General features: G+C 42.2%; 1 protein-coding gene across 1 annotated transcript; it reads right to left on the bottom strand.

Annotated features, from left to right (window-relative positions):
- Positions 1–293: 293 nt before the first annotated feature.
- Positions 294–21,064, bottom strand: FIG4 (polyphosphoinositide phosphatase FIG4). The gene is made up of 21 exons (XM_089570811.1): positions 20,659–21,064; positions 20,060–20,158; positions 19,851–19,977; positions 19,577–19,733; positions 18,786–18,836; positions 17,155–17,320; positions 15,782–15,890; positions 14,495–14,620; positions 14,303–14,403; positions 13,977–14,139; positions 12,683–12,914; positions 10,693–10,936; positions 10,390–10,448; positions 10,024–10,190; positions 9,001–9,142; positions 7,138–7,196; positions 5,603–5,750; positions 2,884–3,136; positions 2,281–2,360; positions 1,112–1,195; positions 294–619 (listed from the first exon to the last, which is right to left on the bottom strand). Exons 1-21 carry the CDS (start codon positions 20,755–20,757, stop codon positions 442–444), a joined length of 2,844 nt encoding a protein of 947 aa, XP_089426937.1. The 5' UTR covers positions 20,758–21,064; the 3' UTR covers positions 294–441.
- Between the last annotated feature and the right edge of the window lie 134 nt (positions 21,065–21,198).

Here is a 21,198-nt window from a genome sequence, read left to right as displayed (position 1 = left end):
TATGAGGAACGCCGCAGTGGTGGGCTCCATGTGCTGACATCGTGTGCTGACATCGCAAGTACACGGGCCTCTAGCATTGCGCCTCCATAGGAATGCGACCGCCGCGGCAAGGATAGAAAAAAAGGTTTTGCAAGCACGTTGCACAGTTATGTGGACCAGAGATTTACAGTGGCTAAGTTCGTGGGTGCTAATGCCAAAGCCTGTGCTGCATGTTGCACATAGGTGACATCAGACAGCTCACAGCCAGGGCCCCCATAAGATGGATCAGAATCCTGCTGCAGCTAAAGCAAACAAACATGCTCACTCATATTTTATTGAAAACTCAATGCACTGTTGCATAAGCATACTTCATGTATATCAACCATGCAGCCCCCTCCATATATCAGGCATTTTATATGTATGTACAAAATCACATCATGAGCATGGTGTAATCACCACGCTCTAATGATATTTGCTGGCAACAAATCGCTGGTATGTAACCAGCGAATGCTGGTTAGGCATCATGGCCCCAGTCTTCCCTTTCTGAATGTAGACTTGGTAGATGTCCCGTGATGAGCGCGGAACCAGCGGTGGGCTCACTTCATAGACTGAGTCAATGGTGAAGGCACTCTGCCTTATCCTAGAAGAAAATGAAAACTGTTGGGTATCACAGACGCATGCAATGCCTCATTTAAGACATATGCGATTAATGTTTTTTTTTTTCACCCACTCGCCATACTTGTGAGTGGGTTTTAGCGCTCGAAGGCTGGGAAAGACTAACAATCAGACATTCTCTCCCGTGGTCAGTTTAGTCACAGGAACTTTAGGATTAAAAAACTAAAAATTCATAACACTGCAATCTGCAACGCCTTTCTTCCTCAAGGACACCTTCAGTTCCTGAAATAAGAAGCTTTCTGAGCTGATTCAGGCCAGAGATATAACATGCATGGGCTGCAATGATGTGATGGACATGTCGATAGCGTTGCCATTATAAAAGTCCCATACGCAGTGCCGGTACACATGTAATGACAACATCCACTGTGCTTTTTTTTCTTTTTCTTCAAATACAGCAGCAGCATGAGCAGTACAATCAGCACAAACTGAACAGAAAAAAAAAAAAGGGCCAACGTACAGCTGCAGACACCTCTTTGGTGACAAGATGTTACTTGCATCATTCCTGCATGTCATTCCAGACATTCTTCCCAGGGTTACAAACCTAGAACAAATATATAACATGCAAAAGTTATTCATACTGCAGCCATATCAAGCTCAGCCTCTCGGATAGTTTGTTTGATTTGGCTTACGGATAATTTCGACCACCTGGCGTTCTTTAATTAATGCGCACTGACATCGCACAGAACACGAGCCTCTACAGTTTCACCTCTATTGAAATGCGACTGGAGAGCAAATGCAAGAAACAAGAGGGAAAGGGGGGAAGGCCCCTTCCTGAGGTAAATGTGTTAGTCTCATAATCTGTAGAATTGCTAACCGTGAGTCTTACATGTATAAAAACAGCACGTGTACCAGGTGAATTTCCATAAAAATGTATTGTTGAATGGCTAATGCAAATATACCGACTGTTGCGCAAATCAGAGAAAATCGAAGAAAAATTCTCTCGGCTTAATCGCGCGTTTGTTCGGGCTCAAATTTCGCACAGAGGTTGCATTTAGTGGTCAGTTTTGTTTTATACTACATTTAGGTGGGGTACTTGCCTGATTCGGGCAGAATTATTTGGAAATCCCCATCGTCTGTGGCGACGGAGAACCAAAATCGAAAGACTTCGCAGCAATGGTACGCGTGGCGCCATCTCGCAGCCATCGGAGAAACGAGCTCTCCACTTAGCACAGCTGGGTTTCTCCGGTGGGTGCGAGATGGCGCTACGGGTACCATTGCTGCGATGTCTTTCAGTTTTGGATCGTCGTCACCACATACGATGGGGATTTCCAAAAAATTCTGCCCGAATCAGGCAAGTACCTCACCTAAATGTAGTATAAAACAAAACTGACCACCAAATGCAATCTCTGTGCGCAATTTGAGCCCAAACAAACGCGCGGTTAAGCCGAGATAATTTTTTTTCGATTTTCTCTGATTTACGCAACACGCGATAGACAGAGGTCAAGATGTCACTACCAATTTTGTTGAAATTTCTGACATCTACTCGCTATGACCTGAGGTCAATTCATGTGTATATCCTACTCAAAAACTGTCATTAGTCAGGTCACACCTAGTTCAGTATCCATGCATGTTCACAGCTGTGAAGAATGAAGAGAAGAAAAAGGATAGTAGCTTTGTTGCAGTTACCTTTTGTATATGGTGAGGTCCTTAGGAGAAGGTTCATGTATCTCCCTGCCGTAGGTCTGCAGCATTGTCTGAAAGACAGACTATGCAAAAAAAGGAAGGTAAGAGTTCAGGAAGCATAAATTACACACTTTCGAAAGGAAAAATACAATGCTTTCAGCTACATAATTAAGTGGAGGCCACTGTTTCAAAACATGACCAAAACTACTTGCAAGAGATCACTCCTTTTTTTATAAGCTTACAGTTAAACAAAAGAATTTAAAGAGCCTCATGGTTTTGTTAATAATGCTGAATCAGAGTTGTCTTGTGTGTACAAATCTGGCTTTCCAAAAAGACAAATTTTATAGACAATATTGAGACTAAGCCTTGTTGGTCTCATGTTTATTGTTGCAGAAACATGCACAAAGTTTCACTGAGTTTCCAGCACTCCACAGCCATAAAAAATTTTTGTGCCACAAAAAAAACTTTAGAAGTCCATTCTTGCAAGCTGTAAAAAATTAAGTGCTCAAGCCACACTTCGTACCAAATTCTGCACACCTTTCTACAATTTTCCTTTTTGATCAGCAGAGAGCACCACAGCACAAGAGTATGCTTGCTACAGCTTACCTCAAATGTGACAGGTTTCTGTGACAAATCATTTGAGGATGACTCGTCACTTTCCACCATAAACTCGGGCTCGGCGTCACTTGACTCGGAGCTGTCCGAGTCGCTAGCCCCACTAGAGGTGGACATCACCGATGAGATGCCACTCACAGATGGGTTGGGCAGTTTGTTGCTGCCAGTGATTTCCCTGTGCTTTCCAGGCCTGATCCGCACTGAAAACGGGCTGTAGTCTGTGGCAGAGTTTGGCATGATGTCTCTGCAGCAAAAATACAAGCCATGAACGAATAGGTGTTTAACCAACAAATCCATTGACCTCAAGTAGATGCCAAGTTTTGCAAGATGTACATCCATATAACTGTTCAAATTCTGGTTCCAAGAGATAAGAGGCTTTATAATTAGAATACAAATAAGACAGCAAGGAAAACGCAGGCAAAAGATGAAAGGATTCCTATATAAACTGGAGAGGGCATATACAGGGTGTTTCACCTAAGACTTTCTGCAATTTTTAAAAATAAGCTATTTGAATTAGATGTGCGCTTTTTCTGGCATAGCATTATCAGTGGTGTAGTACATCATAATGCAGCTATGACGTGCTAACTAGCAGGCTTGTTAAAGGTGCCCTGCGACGTAGATAAAGCATGGGGTCTTTATTCTTTGTATGCAGAGTAAGGGACATTGTGAGTCCCGAACGCGCAATGAGATCACCGAAATCATAATATTTGATATTTTAATCTTCGCTAGAAATGCTTGTTTCGAGCCGATGGTGTCGCAACGCGGCGGCCATTTGCGGCAGCGGAAATGAGGTGGCATCCAGATAGGGCGCTGCATTTCTCATTGGTTGGGCGTCCAGTTTGCATACTGTTCCTTTATACTTGCGAAATGAATCCAAAATATTATGTCTCTGAGCACTGAAAGCTTTTTGTATGCCACAAAAACTGGAAAGAAGCAGGGAAAGCGAACGAAAACTAACAAGAATAGGTTTGGTTTGGTTTATGGGGTTTAACGTCCCAAAGCGACTAAGGCTATGAGGGACGCCGTAGTGAAGGGCTCCGGAAATTTCGACCACCTGGGGTTCTTTAACGTGCACTGACATCGCACAGTACACGGGCCTCTAGAATTTCTCCTCCAAAGAAATTCCAGCCGCCGCGGCCGGGATCGAACCCGCGTCTTTCGGGTCAGCAGCCGAGCACCATAGCCACTGGGCCACCGCGGCGGCAAAACTAACAAGAATACGGCTAGGGGCGACACTTTCCATTCCGCTTCAAACCTTGGTGGCGGCTAGCGCTGTTCAAAAAACGTTGGCTCAAAACAGAAAGCGCACGCGTCGAGACAGGCCGTGACCATACCAAGACGGCAGCGAAAAAAAAAATCCAGTCGACACAGTCGAGTTGGGGGGGGGGGGGGGGGGGGAGGGGGGCTACAGCCCACAGCCTTCCACTCCGACCTTCCTTTGTTGTTAGTCACCCCTGCCCTGACTACGGCGTCGCGTACACGGGGGACAGACGCCGTCAAAATGCTCGGCTGTCTACAGCCCCGACAAAGCAACAACTGCATGCACGCTTCCGCTGCGTGTGCGCTAGGTGCGGTTCTGATTGGTAGCGCCCAATCTCGGCACTGGGTGAGTGAAATGGGCGAGTGAAGTGCGTTTTAGTCTGAGCTTTTCATTTCGAATTTTCAGAGTGGAATAACTTTCGTTTGCATGCTCCGATTTCAATAATTCTTTTTGTTCTGGTCTCTGGAAAGCATGACGAATCTATTTAACGATATTAACTGGTACTGAGGAAATCATCGCGGGGCCCCTTTAACCAATATTTAATAGTTAACTTTTAAACTATTACCGTTGGGCTCGTTAATTATTGAGAGGCATGTAGCCCACCGTAAGTAATGTCGATATCCGTTTTTAGAATTTCGAGAACGCGATTATCCTCGGCGTTGTGGCCCAACGAATTTCGCCTACATCGCGCCAAAATACATGCGGTTTGAGAAGCTTGCAGGCAAAGCAACCTCTCCAGTGAACCTAACTCGTCGAGATAGCCAAAATTAGTTGGGCCACAGCGCCGAGGATAATCGCGTTCTCTAAATTCTAAAAACGGATATCGACAGTACTTACGGTGGGCTACATGCCTCTCAATAATTAAGGAGCCCAACGGTAATAGTTTAAAAGTTAACTATTAAATATTGGTTAACAAGCCTGCTAGGTAGCACGTCTTAGCTGCATTATGATGTACTACACCACTGACAATGCTATGCCAGAAAAAGCGCGCATCTAATTCAAATAGCTTATTTTTAAAAATTGCAGAAAGTCTTAGGTGAAACACCCAGTATATGTATATATGTCCTGTGCAGAACAGACCATGATAGTCCAAAATATCTCCTGTTCCAATTTTCATATTACGTATGTATTGTACTTGCTGATTTTAACACATTTAAAATGCACACAGGCCAGTTCACCACTCAGCTCTGTTCTAGAATCACTGCATTAGGTGAGACAGAACTAGCGCACAAAAAACGGGAAAAAAAAGGGATGAACAAGTCCTGTCCGCAAATCCTTCTGAACACTAAGCAAACTAAAAATGCACTCGCCTTAATTCAGGCTGTGCATAATTGTAAGAAACTTTCGGTTCCCCTCGAGTATGATTTACAGACAGCCGACTTAGTAACTGACGCATGTATGAATACGAAAAAAAAAAAAAAACATTGCAAAAAAAGAAAAGTACATTACCTCACAGAATGACTAAGGTTAAACATGAACAGGTCGCTCAGGCTCGACATCTCGTACGGCCTGTACAGCTCCAGAAAGCCGTCCACTTTCTCATTGGTGGCTTCGAGTTTCATTACTTCCACAAGAGACTTGCCATGGTACTTCAACACTGTTTTGAAATAAACACAGAAATGCGAAGTAAAATGTGAAACTTATTTGCACAGCATTCATAAAAACAGCCCCCAGTAGTAGGAAAGTCAGTAAGCTTTAATTCACACAGTGTGTCAACACTGCCTCATTTCTTGCCAAAAAAATGCAACACTAAAACCAACAAACCGTATTTTCTGCAGGAGCAGTTTCTTGTTAGCTAATGGTGCATTAACTGCGGTAATTATTATCTAGCAGGATTTGCAAGCCGAAATACTATAAACAGCCTTTGAAGGCCTTTAGGCCCAAGTTACATTTACATTTTGTCATGTGAAAAGGAAATGCCAGTAGCACATTCGTACAATCTCTTTAACCTTTTTATCCTTGCTTCTGTTTTTAAATAAAAGTCTGCAGATGATTCAGGAAGTTAAAATTTTATGAGTACAATGCACTCTATTTTTGGCATGGTACACTTTAGGTATAGTGTAAATAAATAGCAATCAATGACGATCTGAAGTGCATTATTTAATCCTAAGTTATCTACACAACGTCTATGTTTACAATGATCAGTTTAAAGCAATCACCATTTAAAATTATGACAGTTTACAAAATTCCCATTGCTGCCAAACCTGCCAAAGAATGTGACTTCCAAAATAACTGACATGAATCAATTCACAAATGGTGATGCGTAAAAATGTGTCTTGGCCCACAAAAGCCAATGGCAGCTCAAGAGAAGGCCAGTCAGAACAATACTACATGGGATAAACCTGGCTGGGACTGGTTTCTGCTAATTGGAAGAGAGTCTGTGGCAGGCTGCAGGCTCTTAGATTGTTATGTGCTCGCAACAATAATTTTTGCAAAATCAGGTGGTGTTAAACAGCAGCTGCCTCCAGCCCTGCAATATACAACTGTACAAGTAAGCAAATGTGTAAAAAGTTTATTAATGCATTTCAGCAGATTATTCCTAACTTTATCACAAGGCACCTGTCAGTCTTGCCAATTAACAGGGCTACAAAAAAGATACCCTGTGTAATAGCCATAGCTTTCTAAATTATTCTATGCATCACAAAATAAAAATAAGAAGTATACTTTGGTTTCTATGCCAATAAGGAAAGCTATGGACAATAACTGAGCATAAAAGGGGCCACAAAATGCATTTTTCCAAAGTTTTACTCCATTTACACAAATTCTGTGTGCGACTATGGTTGTAATATGAAAGTCACTTTTACCAGCATGGAACAAGAAAAAAATGAATCAATTATTCAGTACTACTGATTCATTTCTAACACAAAGGGTGACTTTTCAATTCTATTATCAGAAAAAAAAAGAAAACATTAAACTTGAGCAAGTACGGTATTATCACAGGCCACCGGAACAAACAAAGAGCAAACTGAAGTGTAATAGCAAACCTTCTTCAACAGCAAAAGGCAGAGACATAGGAACTTCTTCATCAAACCAGCATGTGTAACTGAAAACAGAGAGCAAAGGAAAGTCATTGGTTACCTCAAAACCAATGGCAATCAACAAGCTATATGCCATATATTTACACACAAAGGGGAAGAAGGGTCATAAGGCTTGTGTAAGCAGTGTACTGGTAGACAAAATGTTTGCTGGACAGAAAAATATTGACTATATATAATGTTTCAACTCCAGTGAAGTGAAATTTTACCTAAGCTTTGCACTAAAGGAACTGCCAACTGAATTTTAAGCCCCCAATTTTTTTTGCGGCACAACGAAAAACTTACTGCCTAAGGTGTTCGATTCCGCAGTGGTTTTGTTAGATACACTGTAGAAGATTGTTAGCAAGAGTTTTTCTATCAGTGGATGTGCCATTTTAAAATATCCCTTTGCCGGAAACCATGACTAAAGAGCGTGATGATGACTGCTTGCCGGTAAAATTCATGTAAGAAATGCAAAATGCTGTGGCATCATCTAGTGACGAAAGCTAAAAGCACTTCATCGGCAATGCAAAGAGAACATTGTTCTTCATCGAGGGGTGCACTGGAGAGAATGTAAACTATAATAAAACTTGAGGAACACTGCTGAAAAAAAAAAGCTCTGTGCACTTAACTCAGCGATATATTTTACTGAGATGTGGTCACATGGTGGGACACATTGATAATGGCAAGTTTTCACCACAAGGCGGCACTTCAGTTTGTTTTATACGATTTTCAATGCTCAATGAAAATTATAAATTCTCGTTTCTTTCATGTTACAGTGCTCAAGTATTACAATATGAGGCAAATTCTTTGCATTTGCATTGTAATCTCATGACATGTTTTGGTCAGCTGTTGGTCCCTATCAAGTCCTACTTGCAAAAAAGTATAACTGCATGCTTTAGGAGAGATAAAAAGCGCGGCTACAGTGAACAGGAAAGGGCAATGCCTCATGAAAAAAAAAGCAAGCTATATATGCTAGCACAACAGGCACTAAATGTTGACTTGCAAAGTAAAGTAGCCAAATTATCTCTCAAACCACATAAACACATGAAAGGGGCCCAGAAACACAATCTTAGTTAACTGTTTTGCCTGTTGATTGCATACAGTGAGTTATAATGGTGCTATTAGCGTCGGTAATACCGCGTATATTCCGTTTTTTAATATTTTAATGTCCTCCCAAAAACAACTTCATGGCTCTGATGGTGTCGCCACACAGTGGCGGGTTTTTAGCAGCGGATATGACATCACCTGGCGCGAGCTTGATGATCGGACAAACAGTAAATATACTGCAAATTGTGTGAATAAATAGAGACATTTTGTCACCTGTCTGCGTTTTATATTAGATCAACAAAAACAACTTGTTTGTCTTAGATAAAAGCCCTGCAAAGCAAGTAAAATAAAAATACACCACCAGGGACGCTCTGGCATGGAAACGACGCTGCCAGTCTCAGCAAGAACGAGTTACAGAGAGCAGGCAACCATGGAGTACAAACTTCCGCGACGTGCTCTGGCTGGCTGTTTTGATTGGTTGCGCCAGGTGCCGTCATTGGGAGAGCGAAACAGGAGTGGGAAGCCCCGCCAAAATCGAGTTGAGGGCAGCGTTTTGTTTGCTTGTATTTTCGAATTTCTTCACTGAATAACTCCCGTTCCTGTTCATCGATTCCTGTAATTCTTTTTAAGTCAGCATCTGTGTGACATAAAGAACTCACCTGAAGTATAGCCGGTATCCCCTCAAGCAGTGTTTCGCAGCCCCTTTAATGTTTGCTTTGTGGTATAAATGAAGGTCACCTTTTGACCATCAAAATAGGCATGCTGAGTGAGGTTCAGACTTACGGATTACGGTGACACATCAGCTTGCCAGCAGGGATGGAATTGTGCAAGTAATAGTCCGTTGTGAGTTCCCAAAGAGCAAAATTGTGCTCAAAGGGCCGGTAGACACCAAGGAAAAGGTTGATGGCATTTTGCTTGTCAGCATCTGGCATTTGGAGCAGGGAATAAAATGAAAAAAAAAAAAAAAAATACATCTCTACTGCGCACCAATGTTGGTGAGAAGTTAACCAAAAACGGTACTTCAGAGAATGAAGGGGCTAGGCAAGGTTAAAAGGGGCATGCGTGCAACATATGCACACAAATGACTATGCTCAACACATACAAATCTGACATAAATAAATAAAAAAAAGAAAAAAACCCAGAGGTCTGAACATATCTTAGCCTTCTATTTGAGGCTGCTGGTACCTGCTGACACCTGCTTCCATGAGGCAAAATTTTTTTCGGCATACAATTTTCAGAAACTAATTGCAGTGACTGGTGTGTTCATTTTACAATTTCCAAAGAACAAAGAAAATGCAGAATGCCATCAATAATTTTATAGCTACTGATGGCATTATAATTACCTATGTGCTCAGCAATGATGTCTAGCTCCTAAATAAACTACTAACTTCTGTGGTGTGGTAAGTGCAACGATTAATCAAAAGAAAGTTATATGCTCATGCATATATATGAAATTCAGACGTAATGGTGTTCTACCATGACAAACGGAACACAAATGGCTTGATGCAAATGAGAAGATAACTGCGACAAAACTTAAACAATGCAAGTTACGCAGTTACACGACCAAGCACTTGTGCTGTGCTATGACTTCTTTTCCAAATAAAGACTCAATGGGCCGTAATTTGTTACTGAGTCATTCATTTTTCATTTACTGAGTCATTCGTATTTTCATTTTGACTGAAACAAAAATATTTGATTTGTCCACGACAGCACGTGTCCTTGGTACAAATTTTTTACAACCACTCACCACGTGCCAGCTGCATAAATTCCTCTAGAATGAGCAGCAAGATGCAAAGTTGCTCAAACCTGAAAAGGTGTTGCTGAGATATCGCGACAGCGTCTGCATTATGTCTCGGGAGTGCGAGGAAAGAGGTGCAATCTTCCGGTACGTCTTCACCCTGTGGACCAACTGGGAGCCACCATACTGGAGGGCCAGAGTGTCTCCATGATCTTCATATAAAACCTCCAGCATGCTGCAGGACATATATGAGATAATTACAATATGCGATCGTACAACACTGAACAGGGCTACTTCACTACTTCTCACATTCCAGACACATCACAAGCATTGTGAGTTATGTGCTCCAGCTGTGCTAGTTCAGTTGAGCTGACCAGTAACTTAACCAGTAACTGACCAGTAACTGACCAGTAACCAAGTGACCAGTAACTTACCGAACACTGTCGGTGTCGAAGAATAGATCTGGCTTGGGTAGGACACCAAGAGCATTCAGCTGCAGAGAAGACAACAGCTACATAAATAAAACTCATGTTCAAATAGTTTGACACCAGACCTTGTATGTCCGCACTGAAAAGTACGAAGGTACGCTCATGTATACCTCTAATTTCTTTGCATAAAAATCTTGTTGATATCACATTTCACATCCTCATTTTTTTAATAACCAGTACCATTTTAAACAAGTGGTAAATTGCTTGCTTTCACTAGCAAACGCGGCCAGGGAAATTTGTGGTCGTTACCTGGAAAGCCAAGGCACATTTTCCCAGGGCAAACTGAGCTGTGTTAGTGCGGTCCAAGCAGTCGACACAGTTGACCCTCGCGACGCCAGTCTGCAGGCGAGCTCCATAGGTGGTCAGGGCACCACCTAGCATGCACTGCATGGGAAGGGGCCCCATCTCGCTGCCGCGGGTGTGGAAGATGCCCGTCTTGCGCAGGATGTGATACGCAATGTCAGAGAGTCGCCCCATCACGTTGGCTTCCTTCCTGTTTGGACCAAGCGCAAGGAAGAAGAAGGGAAAGAACAGAGGATACAGTGCTGCAAGGCCAAGTGCTCTTGTACCGGGTGAAACAGCTTTCATGTTCCTCAAAGGGATACTGAACCAAACTTTTGGAGCTGCTCTTTTACATGTAAACAAGAGCTTGAAGGCAAAAACTGATAAATCCGACAAGCATTTTAGCGGAAAAGGCGGATAACAAGTTTTTTTTCGCGATTTATTGCTGTATCATTGCACCTGGCAGCCGGCCGCTTGTGGAAGCTGCAACTAGACGTCATTACACCCGCGCGCCCACCGTTCCCGCAAAAGCATGATTGCCATCGCTACTCACGGCTTTTCCATGTCTGTCATCTGCTCACGGCGTACACAGATATGTCAAGATGTTAATCGATGCTGTCTATATACCATAACCGTATGCACGCTTACGTCCGCTAAATGCAACTACTTTTTCCGGACCTTACGCCATTTCTAACATTCTCACTTTTAAAACAGAAGTGCGATGATGTTCAGACTAGTGGCGCCATCTGGTGTTTAGGAGGGGAAGCATTGTTGTCAACAAACTGACACCCCTCTTAGCCTAAAGGGGGCAGAATCGTCACTCTAAATAAAAAAATAAAACAAATTATTACTCATAAGCTTTCTTATGGGTGACAGGAGACAAAGCGAACAACCGGTGGCCCCTTTATGGCCAGTGAACGCTCTGAAGAAGCCAGCAACAATGACTAAACCAGTCCGAAGTGAGGTTTCATGCATTGAAGGTCGCTGCCATATTTGTTGCCGCGGGAGGGTGCCATGACGTCACGTTCTTCACCTCGCGCTGGCCGGGAGGGCTTGGCGCACGCTCATGAAACATCGAAAATAAAACCATGCGCTGAAAAATATGCGCAGTGACGACTAGATTTCGGTGTAATCACATTTCAAGAATCTATTTTCAGCGTTTGTGCTCAATTTTCAGATTTTGCTTCAGTATCCCTTTAAATCGCAGTGACAAGTGACAAAAGAACATAAGCACACTAGGGTCCTTAAAGGACTTAGGCAGTACTTCATTTGTTTCTGTTCCTAAATATATACAAAAGAAGCAGACCATAAACTATAAGCTTGACACTTTGAGCTGCACAGTAAAAACTATTTTGCTTACAACACCCAACAACTGTCTCTAAACCAATGTTTAAGCAGTGCAGGGGTCTTGCTAAGAGTTAAGCGCTCAAATAACTAATCTGATTAAGTAAGTAATGAACAGACAAGTAACAGTTGTACTTTCAGCTCAGTTACACAGGAAGAATATTCAGATGGGGAAATAAACCTGGGTCTCAAGCAAGGTACAGTGGTATCACAAAAGTTAAGGGTGCCCTGAACCCTTTGCTACCTGCAACAAACTTTTGCATTTGCTAGCTGTTACAAATTTTAAGGAGATTTTACAACACTAGCATTTACCGAGAGGCATTTAAACATTTCATATTAGTGCATATCTTAGTGACCCATTATGACATCACACATCTGCAGTGTAGGTGACATTGCCTAACATCCTACACTGTCTAGGAAGCTTGTGTTTTGCACTACCAGGTGGTGCTAGTGTATGTGCCTTTAGTGGTGCATTTTCAATAAGCAGTGTTCCTTAGCCATCTGTCTGAACTCATGCCAAAAAGAAGGAGTATCACTTTGGTGTACTTTTGCCCCATGAGCTCAGTATGGCAGAGGACCTGGGAATGGCAATATAAACAGCTGGGGCACTAACGACTTGTTCTTCCGAGCCATGTCGAAGGCCAGGTAGGCAATGTGGTGAGTGCGAGGCAGGAACTGGTTAAGGTAGTCAATGCTGTCCAGGAATGGGTCGCTGAGCAAGCTCTCGTGGCGACGCTTTTCACGCTTCTTCACCAGGTTAAGCACCACTACTGGCGCACCATACTGGCGCAGCAGCAGATTGAAGTGCCGGCCTGCTGCAAAGCAGTATGGGTCCACCAGGTCCACTGGAGAGAGGGGTGAACACAATTACCCTCTGCATTAACACTATATTTCAGGTGCCGGTTCTAAAGAAAACATTCGACAGAAATCTGCCTGGCTGGAGATGCACTAATAAAGAAGAAAATGAAATGGCAACCATGTTCAGAGATTCTTGCGGGAAAAGAGAACCCATTGTTCCGGAACATGCGCCGTTCCTTCATCAGGGTGCGATTACGGCCGAAGTGCAGCTAGATTTTAAGCACACACACCAAAACTCTTGTGGTCACCAGGCAGGGGCAGATTTATAAGAGGGGGGAGAGCAGTCACCCCACTCCCCCCCCCCCCCCCCCCCCAAGCAAGAAATTTTACATAGGTAAACAATGCTTAACCCAATTTTTTCAATGAAAGAAGTGCGAAGAAATACATGATTCAAATGGAACCTCCCAAACCAACCCCTACAAGAATGGCCCATAAATCTGCCCCTGCCACTGTGTCAGTGACCTTATGCCATGCATGTAGGCATGAGGGGGTGTTCCAAGGGAACAAGGAATATTCTATCAAAATGTTAACTGTCCTGAGGAAACAAACCCTCGAATGAATTCTTCTGTACTTGGTTGGCATTCCTTTACGTTCTTCATATTTCAAATGTGTAGAAATGCGAACTTGACATGAAGATTCGAAAAGTTCGCGCAGTGGTTTGCCAAGTGAAAAAAGTATGTTCCATACAATGCAATAACAAGAGACTATAAAATGTAGACAGATGAAACAGCTCTGCACAGCTCTGCACAAAGTGGAAAGCCTCGCAGCAATTGTACTTTTGGTTTAGCCATCCCCCCTCCCCTGGAGAATTTTGCAAGAAATCCTAAAGAGATGCTCAATTAAGCTGAACTGGCTTATTTAGAACATGCACATTCACACAATTCTCTCTTCGTGCTCAATGTCTACTTTTTCATCTGCCGAGACCTCTGGTTTCAGATTCGTTTGTTTCCTGGAGCTCAGCTGGGCGTGTGGTGCCCTTTATTGGGAGCTGCACACTTACAACCTCTACTAGCAGTTTTGATAAAATGAAGGCAGAAATTGCAACATACAATTAATGGCTGGCTTGGGCACCATCTTGGAAACGTCTTGCGACCAGCTGAATGGGATAGAGCCCCTGACTTGGACGAAGGAAGTGAAGTTGCCACTTGTGAAGGACGAAACTGATGAGTCATGGACAATCTGTTCCGTTTCCACTTCATTTGCCACATCACCCTGCCAAATGATTCAAAGAGAAAGTTGTTGATGGTTCATTTGATGGTTAGGAAAGTTCCTCAAACAAAACTTCTACTGACACAACATATAAATTTGTCAAGTTATAGCCAACAAGCAAAAGAAAGAGCACTGAAAAATCAAGTATAGACGTGACTTTACTAACCTCACAGTTAGCACCTCTCTTGAGGAATCTTGTTCCTGAAAACTTCTGGGAACGACGAGCAATCAGCGTGAGGTATATGGGACGCCCATATACACTAATATCTGGTTTTCAATGTTCAAGGCAACAAACAATGGGCAATTCTGCAAGAACAGTGAACTATCTTGCACAGACCATACACAAAAAAAAAGATACTTGTCTGACCGACAAAGCCGTGTGTAACATATAGCAGCCAGTCAGTGTGCAGCTCCACAGGTTCCAGAAGGTAGGAGTTCCACACATACCTCCAGTTTGGTTTGGTGCGTCCTGCAAAGCATGCCCCTGCATAGAAACAATTTCAATGTAAACAACAACACACATCAACTTACGGTTCTGCATGTGTGCTCCAATTAAATTAAAGGAATGCCTGACTGCAAAGCTTAAACAATCACTTACAAACAAACAATAAAATACTAGCAGTGTATGAATATTTTGTGCTTAAAAATGCATCCCGACCTGTAGTCTATAGCCCAATAAGATTCGAATGTTCCACAACCCTAGTATCATGTCATGCTGCCAACTACAGGGTCTGCATATATAATGTTATGCTGACCTTCGTGCTACCCAACCTTGAATGGCTTTTTACCTTTATTCCTCACCTCAGAGGCTCATAAAGTAAGACACCCATGGCAAATATTGCTTGTTCTAGGCATGCAAGGTGCACAATGCCACTTTTAGACAAGATAGCTCACAACAAAAATTTCTTGTCAGAAATAGAGTCCTGGAGGTAACCTCAGAACGCAATCAATCATTACTAAAGTTCACACCATCAAAGTTGTGACACTAAGAGTTATCTTATCCAAATCACAACAGCCAAAATGAGAGCAGAACAAAGCCAGGAAAACCACAAGTGCTATTTTAAGCTGTGACATCACAGGTACAGTCATTACCAAAAATCTGTGGGATGCATGTTCCCAGCACTGGCTAGTAAACCCAGCTGCCTGGGATTATTACAAGGTCTTCCCAGCAAACCAAAAACCTCTGAGAGACGTCTAGCTAGATGTCTCTGAGAGGTTTTTGGTTTGCTGGGTTGAAGCAGGTACATCCCTTCAGTTACGGTGGCAGGTATTTCATTCAAGTGGCTTGCATGACTGTGCGGAAATAATTTGTTTTTCTGCAAAAGCATGTCATGTCACCAGTCAGGTTATCGTAACCAATTACACATAGAGACTGCATTTCGTTAATTTATACCTTAACAACTAGCTGCACTTTTTTTTAGCAAGAACCAACAGACTACAAAGCTGATAAAACACGTTGCAGACCTATTTCACAATAAATGTATGATTATTCAAATACCAGCAAAATGCTTAGCATAAACTCAGGATAACCTCGAGCGAAGGCCTCTCGAGTAAACAAAGCAATAATAAAACAAAGCAATAATAAAGGCCAAAAAAAATAAAATGCTGACAAGTCCTGAAAAAACACCAATGCACTGCCACTGACCTTCAGAGACGTTGCTGAAAACAATATTGGATGGGTTTTCTATGCTTGCCTCCTTGCCCACACTTCGAAATCGTCTACCAGGGAGCTTGTATGAGGGCCTATAACCTTCCTGCAATAAAACAAACCTTTCTGTAGATATTCAGGGCACACCAAGAGTTGGGTCATTTATGTACAGATTGTCCCACAAACCTACGCCACAGAATGCTTCTCTCAGCTGAACCGGTGAATTGTTTGAGCTTAAATTTCGCACAGAAAAGGCATTTGGTCGAATTGTTTGATAAGACACATTTGTTACAACACATCTGGCCAGTCTAGGCAATCATTGCATCATTTTACTGGTGTCTTCCTCGAATTATTAGCGACACCTTTCAAAATGGTGTTTCATCAACAAAGAGAAAACAAACCATACTACGTCAGGTGAAGCAAGGCTTTTGCATGTTCGCACACAAATAGAGTGACGGTCTACACCGACTTTAATGGAGAGTCCAAACCACCGCACTAGAAAAAAATCAGTGTTACGGCTTCATTACATAACGTGAGCTATTTCCGCAGCTTTTGTAGCACATTCACTAAATTTTTCACCTCAGCTACATTTGTTCACTGTTCCAACAATGCTGTAATACTTTGCCACTGACATTTAACCATGTCGTAAGAAAGGGTAAAACTGCTGTATATATTAGCAGTGATCCCAACACTCACGTGTATTATAAATTAATGAATGCCAAAGCGAACTCTTTCTGAGAGTGGGTTAAATCTAGCAGCGATTTCTTTGTTTCAGGTGAATTTCGCATTCTTTATCTTGCAAATAAGCTGGTTTTTTACGCCATATAATGAATATAGTAAATAACATTTTACAAAACAGCAAGCGGGGTAGCCGTTTGTCTACCATGTTTCCTTAGGTATAATTTGCAGCCAGTAGTAACTTTTTTTTTTTACAGTTTCAAGTTTAATGTGCACCTTCAAAATATAAATTATTTACTTGTTTACTTGATAAGTCACGACATTTCAATGTTGCTATTTTCATCAATTAATGACACTTCTTATGAAATTTTGCACATCCCTACAAAAAATCAATTGCTGGTATTTTGCACTAGAAAAAAAACAAATTGTCTTTCTTACGGCGTGAAAATACCACTTAAGCGGAAAAATATTTCATTTTTATGGAAACAAAGAATGGTGTGTCAAAGGGTTAAGCATATCCAGGAATGATGTGCTTTTGACTGCTGAAGTATGCATGCTCTACACACAGTTGAAGTATTCCGACACAGAAAAGCAGTCCGAGTAATACAGAGGCGCAGTACAAGTGTGATATCTGGCTCTCACAGCACTACGGCAGCTGCTTCTAATGGTTAGTAACCAAACCATAGCCTCACATCAATCGGCAGCAAGTCCCAGGTGTCAGCAACTTCCACTTCAGAAACTTTTGGTGAAGACAGCGAGTCTTCCGACTCACTCCTGAATGTTGTAGGTTTCTTGGGCACAAAGCAAGACAGTGGAGTCAGGTTATACTGCAGCGTGTGTGTCAGATCATAACTGTAGCTGCAAGAAAAGAGGAGCAGTACTCTCTGTGACAAAAGAAAAAAAAAGACATGCTCGGCTCATACAGTAGATGACCTAGGTGTTACTCAAGCCATGTCAACGTGAACACTGTGGAGAAACTGAAGTTGAAGGCTGCCTGTATCGACAGATTACGATTTCTAATGATATTAATCTGCGTCCATTGAAAATGAAGCTTTACAAGCTAGAAATGGGAGAAGCTAAACGACGCTATCACCATCAAAAGGTGTTTTTACAAGTCAACTGCAATGACATCAAGTACAATTTTGTTTTCAAGTCTCCGATGCTAGACCACACTGCCATCTGATTCCAGCCAGCAATCATGGAGTCCATAACACTAGATGTCACCAGTGTCACAAATTTATATCAAGTTACGGGGAAAAAAATATTTCATTTTCAACTTTAAACTTCTCAGCAATAATAAATACTCTTTTTGCTGCTGAATGAAGGTCAGTAGAGCCCCAAAATGACAAGCAATCAAATTTTACGAAGAACAAAAATTGCATGGAGTTAACCTCTGTGGCCCTTTAAACAAACTCTAATTTTATATCCTATCTGCTTCCGGAAAATGGAGCTCACAAATCCTAGAACATGTCTATGGCTATTCATGCACACACTGGATACATTAACTTCTTTTCACACATGCCAGTCAGTGAAGCAACTTGTTTTTCCCGCCATCTAAATGTGACTGGTGACATCATCCAAGAGTTGACTCACTGGGAAAATGCTGACTGACAAGCGTTGTTTCTGTAACAGAAGCTCTCTGCATAGCTTGGCTTGGCTGTATTGGCGTAGCTACCAGCTTTGGATGCTTGGATAAGTCAACAAGGTTAAAATGACATGTGATATGTCATGACACACACTGTAAATGCAAGAACAGCTCGTGGGGTTGCCGGTTTTCATGTTCTCGCATTCTATAATGAAAGAAAGCTTTTGAGGTGTGGCTAAAAGCTCGTATTTTGCATACTCACTGTAGCACGTGTTTAGAGGCAACACTTGGCAACCGAACCTTGTTTCAGCATAAGCCTTAGTTCATTAGATTATGTGTGGTGTAAACTAGTTCATTCTGCTGGGAGCTAATTTCTGCAAATGGTCTAAAATTTATGAAACGCTAGTCTCGTATACAATCTATGCATAAAACAAAAAGTTTTGGTTATTAAAGTGTTACAGTTCATTGTTGTCAATGTATATCCACTAAAAGGGTTTCAGGAGCTTTTCATGTTACGGCGATGCTGTCTTTGTTACTTTAATACCAGACACGATTAGGAGCAAGCAAAAACTGAATGGCACCATTCGGGCAAGCGCTTTTGGCAGCGAATTCAAGAATGGTTCTGACAGGTATTACTGCAAGACCTTATGATGCTGGCAGTCAGAGTAAACGAAGAATAACTTCCAATGTAAACATCTGAAAATTGTGACAGACTTTACTAGTTCAGTTCTTATTTACCTGAAGTAAAAATTGCTGGACAAGTCGACATTCTGGAAAATCTTGACGTATCTAGAGAAGAATGGAAGTGAGAACATTATTTTCAAGACATAAACAGCAAAGTCTGCTGCGAGAACTAATGAGAGCAGTAACTATTCTTTCACGACTATGGCCGTACATCAAGTGTCACACAAATGAAAAGCACATTGTCACTACCATTACTTTCACTGCGCCGAAAAATTTCACGACTCTGTCTTTTTTTTAAGATCTACAATTTCAATCATGTTTTGAAAAACGCTTTGCTCATTCCACCCACGTATGTTTCATCGCGCATTGACCATCCACGCAAAGTGGGCGTTCCACCTTGTCACACTACTGCTCGCCAAAATTCTTTCATTCCAACTACATCATCCGAGTGGAATCACTTGCCAGCAGATGTGGCACTCACCGACGATCTCGAGCATTTTAAGAAAAAGTTGATTGCCTGCTTTTCTTGCTCATGACATGTGTGCCCTTAGGTTAGTAGTGCGACATGAACTCTGTGTTCTTGATTTGTAGTTTTGTTTTTGTTGGGTTTTGTTCTCTTTTCTCGTTTTTTTTTTCCTTCTTCGTCTAGGCTTCCATGAATTGTTGAAATTTGTAATAACTCAGTGCAGTGAACAATATGTAGTCCTGTAACCCGTGATCGTATTCATTTTTGTTATCTGTGCTTGTTCCACTCCCCTCAATAATGCCCTCAGGGCCATGAGGGTATTTGAAATAAATAAATAAATAAATAAATAAATAAACTGGCAAAGCTTGCTGAAACGAACCTGTTCTCATCAGGATGGAGATTGTGGTCGGTGTTGTTTGGCAGATAGACCATTCGAGTGTCCTCCACTTTGTAAATAGTATGATGGCCCACAATGGCAATTCGTCTTCTCTTTGTGATCAGGATAATGTAGTATCCTTCCAAGAACCTTACAAACCCTGCAATAGATAAGGCTAGACATTTAGCACCCTCTGTCCCAAGCTATAAGCATGATAAACTGCACCATTGCAAAACCCTTTTACTTGAACAAAATGTAGGCGATATGTCTCTCTTACCTACTATGCCAAATGCAGACACAGTTCTGTTGAGGCCAGTGCTACCCTTCTGTCCAGTTTTGGGAAGCTTTTTCCCCTGACTTATTTCATTGAGGAATTCTCTAATCTCTCGACTGTTGTATTCAACCTGTGTAGCAAAGCAAGGAAAGATGTGTGAATATTATTAGTTCTATCTCATAAGCACCAGTTGCAATGTGTGGAATACGCACCTTGTCATCAATTACAATTAGCTTGTTCGGTTCAGTCCTGTCAATCTCCAACACACGAAACTTGGTCTGAGTGTTGTTTGATCCAACCAAATAGTATTTCTGCAAAGCAGCACATAAGGGAACATATGCTTGAGATGTGCATGCACTGTACGAACAACAGACCCACGAGCCTAGAAGTCCTAGGTTTCAGTCTGAGCAGCAACATTTTTAAAGGACTTCCAAGGTATGCATTGTGCACTGTTCCACGAATGATAGTTTTCTTTTATTATTATATTCGAAAAGTGTGCCATAAGGCATATGGTGAGAAATGACAATTATAATTCGCAGCACAAGTCAACAAACCAACACACAGCCTTGCATTACATTCAAGGCCAATCTAAAGGCATAATTGGTGAGAAATACAGCGCTGCTTTCTTGCTGAGGTTCTGCGCATACACGATCAACATGCGCATAGGTTCACGACGTGCGTTTGCATCTGAGTAGCCCTTCTGGTAAAACATGCATCAACGCGCGGCTCTTACGCGTTACGATGAGCAAATATAAGCGACTGGGACATAACGGCAACGCAAAATTAAGGCCAAAGCAAACACAGGCCGTACCAGTTTCGTTTCGTAAAGGGCCATGCGCTGCACAGAACTGATTATCGGCTGCAGAGCCATAGTGGTTTGGCTGGGCATTTTGCGATTCTCTGAAGACATAATCGTTGAAAATAGCGCCGGATTCGAATGCTGTCTTCACGAGGCAATGCTGGTCAAGCCCACGTTGCTAGATCGAGAGCATTCGCGAGAACGACGAACTGCCGCGCGAACGCGCCACATCACGAGCGCTGTAACACTTCCACTTTTCATCTGTACCAAAGCTGACAGCTGTCTGTTATGGCTGACAGCGTAATAAGCACTGAACACGTTTCAAGGCTTCAAGCACACACAACTCGTAAAATGTCCATCATGGGCATGATCATGGGGGTGTTCCGTATTCCAACAACCGTACGATCCCGAGCGGAAGGGAGAAAGAGCATGAGAAAGAGCACGTGATGAAAACAAACCCTTCCCACCCTCCCTCCTTGTCTCTCGTCTTGTCTAACGGTTTGCTGAGATTTTCAAAAGTGCTCACTCGCATACTGTTTCATGTAAGCTGGA

The sequence above is a fragment of the Amblyomma mixtum genome, chromosome 2 (assembly GCF_055824585.1).
Source record: "Amblyomma mixtum isolate Tamu chromosome 2, ASM5582458v1, whole genome shotgun sequence".
NCBI classification, from domain to species: Eukaryota; Metazoa; Arthropoda; class Arachnida; order Ixodida; family Ixodidae; genus Amblyomma; species Amblyomma mixtum.
The sequence above is the reverse complement of the archived record's forward strand: the minus strand, read 5'-3'. Positions and strand labels throughout refer to the sequence as shown.

Excerpts from the sequence above, each read along its gene's own strand:
- FIG4 (XM_089570811.1), bottom strand. The coding sequence starts at position 20,757 with ATGTCTTCAGAGAATCGCAAAATGCCCAGCCAAACCACTATGGCTCTG. Across the intron at positions 19,734-19,850 it reads GTCTGCATTTGGCATAGTAG|GGTTTGTAAGGTTCTTGGAA; the intron begins GTAAGAGAGACA and ends TATCTATTGCAG. Across the intron at positions 14,404-14,494 it reads CGGCTTTGTCGGTCAGACAA|ATATTAGTGTATATGGGCGT; the intron begins GTATCTTTTTTT and ends ATTGAAAACCAG.